The sequence below is a fragment of the Octodon degus genome, unplaced genomic scaffold, assembly GCF_000260255.1.
Source record: "Octodon degus isolate 3935 unplaced genomic scaffold, OctDeg1.0 scaffold00079, whole genome shotgun sequence".
Classification (NCBI taxonomy): domain Eukaryota; kingdom Metazoa; phylum Chordata; class Mammalia; order Rodentia; family Octodontidae; genus Octodon; species Octodon degus.
The window spans coordinates 8,172,190-8,180,857 of NW_004524655.1; the positions used below are offsets into that span (position 1 = coordinate 8,172,190).

An 8,668-nucleotide genomic window follows, 5' to 3' on the forward strand; every position below is an offset into this window, starting at 1 on the left:
TATTTCTACATATTAATGCACTTTGGAAAAGAAAACATTGGCAATGACATAATACTGCGCTATAACCTGCTGCTGCACCGAGCGGAGGGGATGCCTTTCCACCTCAGGAAATTCACGCCACCATCATGATCTCTTAACGATATAATTAATATTTTTTCTAGCCCTCAATTACCACCCCTTATAACCCTTCCCCTTCCCCCTTATTCCTTTGCTCTTGTCTAATAGTGGTCTCCTCTCAACTTTCATGTCATCTCTATTAGATTCCACATGGTGGGAAGCTCGTGTTACTGAATGCCGTCATCTCCAGTTCCACCCATTTGCATGCAAATGTCATCACTGCATGCTTCTTGACAGCTGAGCAATACTCCCATGTGGTCCAGTAAACACGTAGAGGTACCACACTTGCTTTAGCCATTGGTCAGCTGACGGACACCTAGGCTGCTTCCATATCTTGGTTGCTGTGTTTTGCACCACAATAAACTTGGGTACGTGAGTATCCCTATAATAAGCTGACTTTCCCTCTTTCAGGTATATAGCAAGGAGTAGCTAGAGCAAACGGTATCTTTGCTGTCAGTTTTCTGAGGAAGCTCCATACTGATTTCTTTAGTGGATGCACGTTTTATATTCCCACTGGCAGGGTAGAAAGGTCTCCTCCCTCGCCTCTGTCCTTGCCAGAATTAGTCAGTTTGTGTATTTATTTATTCATTTATATTCTTGATGGCAACCATTCTGATTGGGATGAGTTAAAAATCTACATAATTTTGCGTTACATTTCCCTAATTGTGAGGATAGTGAACATAAACCTATATTTTATTGGCCATTTATCTGTGTACTTTTACCAAGTGTCTGTTTTATTCTCTTGCCCATTTGATGTTTTTGTGTCAAGGTTTTTGGGTTCTTTCTATGTTCTGTTTTTGGTGGAACCGGGGATTGAACTCAGGCCCTTGTGCTTGCCGGGGAAGCACTTATTCCACTGAGCCATCTCCCCGGCCCCTATATCACTCCTTTTTTTTTTTTTTTTTGGTGGTGCCAGGGATTGAACTCAGGCCCTTGTGCTTGCCGGGGAAGCACTTATTCCACTGAGCCATCTCCCCGGCCCCTCTTTCTATGTTCTAGATATGAATCTTCTGTAAGAAAAGTAACTGGCTGAGATGTCCCCTCTCATCACTCTGTTGATTGTTCCCCTTGCTGTGCAGAAACTTAGCTTGATGTCGCCTCATTTGTTCATTATGACTATTCTTCTGGGCTCCTGGAGTCCTACCCAGGAAGTCTGTGTCTGTACCTATGGTGTTCAGTGTTCCTTCTACACTTTATTCTAGCAGTTTCAGGTCTTTTTTTTTTTTTTTTTTTTTTTTGGCGGAACCGGGGATTGAACTCAGATCCTTGCGTTTGCCAGTCAAGCGCTTATCCTACTGAGCCATCTCCCCGGCCCCTGTTTCAGGTCTTATACTTAGGTCTCTGATCCATTTTCAATGGATTTTTATGGAGGGTATTTTTACGAGACAAGGATCTAGTTTCAGTCTTCTATGTTGTGCGTATCAAGTTTTCTCAGGACCGTTTTTAAAGGGGCTATCTTTTTTCCAGCATAGATTTTTAACTTCTTTCTCCAGAGTCAGATGGGTGTAGTTGTTTGTATTTGTTTCTGTATCCTCTATTCCATTGCTTTACATGTCTGTTTTTGTACCAGTACTATGCTGTTTTTGTTACTCTGGCTTTGTAGTATAATTTGAAATGAAAGCATCCAGCTTTGCTTTTGTTGTTTGGGATTGCTTTGGGTATTCAGCATCTTTTGTGTTTCCAAATTTTAGGACTCTGTTCTACATCATTGATATTTTATATGGATTGTATCCAATCTGGAGACTGATTTGGTTACATAGATATTTGAATATTATTAAATCCACTGCTCCATGAATATGGGAGATCTTTCCATCTTCTAGTGTCTTTAGTTTCTCTCTTTGATGTTATGAGATTTTTATTATAGAGATTTTTGGCCTCCTTTGTGATCTCTATGTTTCTTTAAGCAATCTTTTTGTTTCATTTTGGTTTGGGGAAACTCAGGACCTTGCCTGCCAGGAAGGTGCTTAAGCCACTGAGCTATCTCCCCGGCCCCTGAAGCAATTTTCTAAATAGAATTCTTTTCCTGATTTCTTTCTCAGCTAGTTCATTAGTGATTTTTGCATATTGATGTTGTACCCTGGCATGCCGTAAGCTATTAAATTGACTCTGTGAAGTAACTATTCTCATTTTAGTGATGAGGAAATGGAAGTTAAGAAAGCAGAAATCATGTGTCAAAAGCCACAGGGCTGGGTAGTGGCCAGGGGTGGGTTTGGACTATACCCATGACAACAGCCTCCAAGACCCCTCATGCTTGCAAAGGCCGCAGAGTACCAGTCCATTCTTCTATCCATTGAAAAATGCCCCACAAGGTATTAGGAGGAGTCCCAGCTTGGTGGTCCACACAGGACATGCTTAGTGGCTGTCCTGTGTCCATCTCCACACCAGACCTCTGTGACAGAAAGGCCTGTGTCTCATTCGTGGCACCCACAGGGCCCAAATGTGCCCAGTGAGTTCTCTGCTCATCAGTTTCTACAATAAATGTCTGGAAGGGGCCCTAGGAAGATGAAGTAACATGAGGGAATTAAAGTTCCTGCACCCATGGGATTTGGGGTAGTTTCCCTGTCCCCTGCATTGCCTGGCACCCTCGGGTCCTGCCTAGGTTCACCCCTTCCATGCTCTCTCCCCTATGTCTTCCTGAACCCAGCCCGACTTGGGCCTTCCTCTAGTGAGGTGCTGGGAGGGATTGGTTGGGATGAAGGATCTGGCTGGTGATCTATGTTGAGCCAGTGGATCTGGGTTCAAGGGCTCTGCAGCTTCCCAGCCGGGTGGCCTTGGCTGATCACACTCAGCCCCTCTGGAAGTCTGCTTCTTTCTAGTCAACCGGGAATAACTACAATAGCTCCTGTTGCGGGCTCTGTGTCTCTCCAATCCTCTGGTTCTCAGAATCAGATTTACCTGACCCCCTTTTCCTTCCCTTCAGGTGTTGCCAACCGTGAACAGGGACTGATTGGCTGAGAACCCTCAGTGAAGTGCTTTGGGCACCGCAACAGTGAATGGTGAGGGACCCTTGTTGTCAGGACTTCTGTCTCCGGGGGGATCAGAAACCACACGTGGGGCAGGAGCAGGCTGGGAGGACACAGCCGAGGTGTCCCTTGGGCTTTGGAAGCATACGCTGGAACCCGGTTTGCAGCACCACGTCTCTCTCCCTCAGTGCACTGAGCATTGTTGGGCTCCTTCCAGTGTTTGAGGGATGTTTGGTGAATAATTGCCTGCCCCTACTAGACTTCAGGGAAACAGAGTCCGGAAGACACAGAAGAGATGGTTGTCAAGAGGAAAGATTCTGACACTTGGGTTTGAGTCATGTTGCTGTTTTTCCCTAGATGTGTGACCTTAGACAACCAGCTTCAGCTCTTTATATACGTCAAGTCCTCAGAACAGTGCCTGCTATGTAGGAAGTGAGGAAAGGTGTCGGTTAAATAAAACAGGAACACGGGAAGTGGTTAAATGACCACATCAGTCTTGATATAGCCAAGAAGGACATGGTTGGTTAACTTCTGCCCCTGCTGACCCTTGTCTTGCCTTTCAGAACATGGAGCGTGGAGATTACAATGATTCTATCAGCTATGATGAAGACTATCAGGATGGTTTTGACCCCATCGTGATTTTTGATGAGTCCTCTCCCCAGAGGGACTTCAGGGTAGCCAGGATCTTCCTGGTGGTGGTCTACAGCATTGTCTGTCTCCTTGGGATTTTGGGCAATGGCCTGGTGATTGTCATTGCCACCTTCAAGATGAAGAAGACAGTTAACACTGTCTGGTTCCTCAACTTGGCTGTGGCTGATTTCCTGTTCAATGTCTTCCTGCCCATCCACATAGCCTATGCTGCCATGGACTACCACTGGGTGTTTGGGACGGCCATGTGCAAGATCAGCAACTTCCTACTCATCCACAACATGTACACCAGTGTCTTCCTACTCACTATTATTAGCTTTGACCGCTGCATCTCCGTGCTGCTTCCTGTCTGGTCCCAGAACCACCGCAACATCCGGCTGGCCTACATGGCCTGCATGGTGATCTGGATACTGGCTTTTTTCTTGAGTTCTCCATCCCTCATCTTCCGGGACACAGCCAATCTGCATGGGAAAATATCCTGCTTCAACAACTTTAACCTGTCTGTGCCTGGGTCTTCCTTCCTGCCTGCTCACTTCAAACTGGGCCCTGTGGGGCACAGCCGGCAAATGGTGGTGACTCTCACCCGCTTCCTCTGTGGCTTCCTGGTTCCTGTCTTCATCATCACAGCCTGCTACCTCACCATTGTCTGCAAGTTACAGCGCAACCGCCTCGCCAAGACCAAGAAGCCCTTTAAGATTATCATGACCATCATCATCACCTTCTTCCTGTGCTGGTGCCCGTACCACACGATCAATCTCCTGGAGCTCTACCACAAGGCCATCCCTGGCACTGTGTTCAGCCTGGGTTTGCCCCTTGCCACTGCCATCGCCATTGCCAACAGCTGCATGAACCCCATTCTGTACGTCTTCATGGGCCAGGACTTCAAGAAGTTCAAGGTGGCCTTCTTCTCCCGCTTGGTCAATGCTCTGAGCGAGGACACGGGCCACTCTTCCTACCCTAGCCACAGGAGCTTTACCAAGATGTCCTCAGTGAATGAGAAGTCTTCGATGAATGAAAAGGAGACCAGCATGCTGTGAGTGTCTCTGGAGAAGCCCCCAGTGGGCATGCCCCACCCAGGGCTGCCCCAAGACACTCTAGCGCCCAGTGTATTTTGTACGGGCTGGAGTGTATTTTGAGCTGCAAATCCAGCATATGGAACCTCTTTCTCTAAGTGGGATAGTGGACCTTGGACCTGCAATTCATGCTTTGTGGTAGGCCAGCCTTGTCCCACTTGGAATAATACAGGAAGAACTCTCGAAGGCACTGTCATGGACTGGGCTCAGCATAAGGCTGTGGGAAGAAGCTAACTACTGTGTAACCTGGAAGTGCCACACTCTGTGAGGTCCCTAATGTGAGCCGGGGAGGTCAGAACAAATCCAGCACGATGCAGTGTGCACTTCACCCTTTACACCTGTATCAGTAATTGGCCAGAAAACTCCACCCTTCCAGCCACTGGTCTGGGTTTAAGGAGTATAAAATGCATGGTTACCTGGGACAGAAGGATGATATCAGCCCATGGACTTTCAAGACCATGAACTTGACTTTCAGAAGAGCTGGGAAGACAGGAGACCAGAGGGTCTTTGTGGGATCTTTGCAAGGACAAGATGGGGGGGGGGTCTGGTGCTTTGGCTACAGGTGCTGTAGGGGTGTGGGTGGTGCCAGACCTGTGCTCCAGCTCTGCTCCTGGCTCATGCTGGTTACTTGGGGCTGCTGGACAACTTCACTAGCAGCCACCATCTGTCCTAGGGTGCCTTCCTTCCCTAATCAGCTCTAGTTGGTGGTGCTCAGAGTAAACCCCTCCTGGGGGTGGGTGTGTGTGTATGGGGGAAGGGCTTCTGTTTTTCTCCCTTCCCTCCAAGCCTTGTCAGGGACGACTCCAAGGCATGGCTTTGGGAAGCAGCCTGGGAGCATCTCTTGGAGGAAGGAGGAATTCCAGGGCCCACCACAGCCTGGAATCCAACTCCTTTAACCAAACTCCTGAGATAAGACAGCAAGCAGCCAGTGTGCGGCTTTGTGGCCTGGCTCTTGTCATCTGTACCAGACACTTCCTGCTACAGGGAAGGACACTGACCCTTCCCAAACAACAAGGCTGAGGCTCTGAGGGTGACTGTAACTCACCTCTCATCCCCCACAGCACAAAGATAAGATCTGAACCAGGTCTGCCTGGCTCCAGTGATTTCATTCTTTTATTAAGGATTTGCTGAGACTGTCCCAGGCTGTAAGGACAGCCTGCATGTATTCAGCACTTTCCATGCTAAGTACTTTCTATGTATTAACTCGTTTATTCCTCATAGTGACTCCAAGTTAGGTACAATGATTATTACCCTCTTACATCTGAGGCTCAGAGGGGTTAAGGGACTTGCTCTAGGCCACTGAGTTAGTCTCTGCCAGAGGCTAGATTAGAACTTCAGTTTGCCTGCCTCAAAATACGCTGCAGAGTCAGGAAACAATGGGAGAAGTTGGGGCTTTAACTAAAACTATTGCTTCTTCAGCAGATGGCTGTGAGCATCTTAGTGGCAATTAAGAAACTCTGCAAGTAGTTTTCAAAATGATCAACACATACAAAAGAAGCACTAGGCCCCTAGCTCTCTCGAGACCATCCACATTCACCTCCATGGCTCCCATTCTCTGCACCCTCTGAGGTCTGTGGAAGAGAAGGTTGCAGGTAGGCCTGGCAGGAGGCAGCCTCTGTGGGTCCAGGGCCTCCTGGCTCCTAAGTGTCTGTGTTCTGCTCTCTTCCAAGTCCTCGCGTTGCTAAGCCAGTTCTCCGGCAGGATGCAAGGAACAGATGTAATGTCTACCTCTGGCTGGGCCAGTCCCCAAGCTGCAGGCTGTTTGGAATCACACTTCATTAAAGGACAGACTGTTCCTTCCTTGTTGGGTCTTGATGCTTATGACGAGGTGGCTCTGAGTGGACACAGGCTGGGGATGTGAATGCGTGAAGCAGTCTGCACTTGCTCCCCTGGGGAGCAGAAGAGAGCTGTAGAGATGGCCTTGGGCCCTGGCTTCCCTTCCCCAGTTTTCAGTTGAGGCAGCTGAGGCACAAGATGGCATAAAACTTTTTTCTAGGTCACAGAGATAGTCCCTTGTGGCTTGGGCATGAAGGCTCCTCCTCCTGGACTTCCCAATAGACCAAGCCAGACTAGGGAGCCAGGAACTCATGCTGTCATTGGAAAAGCTGATAAACAGGAGCACAGTTCAAGCCACCTCAGAGCCAAACCTCCCTCTTTCTGGCTGCTATACTGGAGTCCCCTGTTCTGACTGCAATTTGCCATCTAGTATTAAAGGCAACCGTGACATTTTCATCAGTCTTGTCGCCTCTGTCTTATGAACATCTCCACGGGTCCTATGTATATAACCCCTGCAATTTGCAAAGCATGTCCCCCACAGTGGGGGGCAGGATTCACTCCACAGTAACCAGCATGCTTCTCTCTGGGCCCAGGACCCAGCTATGGAGCCCAGCATTGCTTCCAGTCGGGGTGGGCGGGCTGAGGGGCCCTGGGAACAAGCGACAAAGGGACAAGAAGAAATGATGGAATTTGAGGATGGGGCACAGAGCAGAGAAGAAGCAGAGCATGATGAGGAAGGAAAGGGAGCTGCCATTCTGAAGCATCTGTCAGTCCGAACATCCACACCTGTGACTGACCCATGGAACGAGGACCCCACAACAGTGGCCGAGGCGCAGGGAGGCAATGTCGCTTATCCAAAGCCTCGTGGCTATGTTGTGAGACAGTTAAAAAAAAAAAAAAAAAAAGGCCTAGACATTTCAAACAACCATTTCCCACACTGTAGACTTTGAGGAATCTGCGCTTTGGGAAAACCTCCACTTCTTATTTTTCTCTTCCTAGCAACCAGCGTACACAAGATGTGGTAGCTGACTCCAGATAACACAAGGAGCCTCAGCAGGTGAGGGACACAGCTGGGGCGCCAGCGTCCAAGTCTGTGCTGTTGTGCACTGCTCAGGCCACTCAAGGATCCATCCGCAGAACCCACCCGACACCCACCTGCCCATTCACCCCAACTTCTACCCACTCACCCGCCTCCCCCAACCTCCTGCCACTCATCCACTCACCCCAACGCTGTTCCGCTATCCACTCGCCTCAGTAGCCACCCACCCACTCCCCCAGGTATCTACCCCAGCACTCGTCCAACAACCCACCCTGCCATCCAGGTTTGCAGCCATCTATATCAGCGATGGCAAACCTTTTGGAGACCCAGTGCCAAGCTACAACCTAAAATCTGCTTGTTGCAAAGTGCCAACACTGAGACTCAACCCGAAGACTGAGGTACAGAAAAAAACAACTCATACATTGACATCTTTTGTCTTAACACCCATGCCATAGGTTCACCGTCACTGACCCATATGTTTACCCACTCTTCCACTGTATAAAAATCTATTCAATATACCTTCTCTTTGCCAGTGGTACATCACTGTGGTAGGTATTGGGGACACAGGGACAAGATCACACACAGTCGCTGTCCTCGTGGTCTGTTTCACTGGCTAGCGGGATGAACAGGAGAAAAGTAAAAATGAAAAGCAAGGCATACACATCCCCAGTGGGAAATAGTCATGGTGAAGGGCTGCACTCTTATTACAGAGGAAGCTGGCCCTGTTCAGAGCCCAGGGAAACTTCCCCATGGGAGAGGCGCTTGGCTGCCATATTCAGGATGGGTAGGCATTGATTTGGTGGGGATGGAAGAGCGGGGTGCTTCTGGCAGTTGTGAAGAAGTAGGAAGGAACAATGGTTCCAGGGGCTGATGGTGATAAGGTGGCAGTGAGGAGGTAGGGTGAAGACAGGACCAGGTGGTGGGGTACCTGCCCTGATTCACAGGAAGTCATGTGCAGAGGTGTGACAGGACTATAGACCTGCACCCCGAATCAGTGTCCCCCGGGTGCTCTGGGGAGGACCACCTGGAAAGGGCAGAAGAGGAGGCCAGAG

The 8,668-nt window shown here is 49.0% G+C and overlaps 1 protein-coding gene across 3 annotated transcripts in view; it reads left to right on the forward strand.

Annotated features, from left to right (window-relative positions):
* Nucleotides 1-7,033, forward strand: part of Cmklr1 (chemerin chemokine-like receptor 1) — a 52,162-nt gene extending 45,129 nt beyond the window's left edge. For all 3 annotated transcript variants that reach the window (XM_004636285.2, XM_023721005.1, XM_023721004.1), the window contains exons 2-3: nucleotides 3,038-3,113; nucleotides 3,644-7,033. In XM_004636285.2, coding sequence (XP_004636342.2) covers nucleotides 3,111-3,113; nucleotides 3,644-4,765 — 1,125 coding nt within the window. In that variant the 5' untranslated portion in view covers nucleotides 3,038-3,110 and the 3' untranslated portion in view covers nucleotides 4,766-7,033. The remainder of the gene's footprint in view (nucleotides 1-3,037; nucleotides 3,114-3,643) is intronic.
* Nucleotides 7,034-8,668: the final 1,635 nt, after the last annotated feature.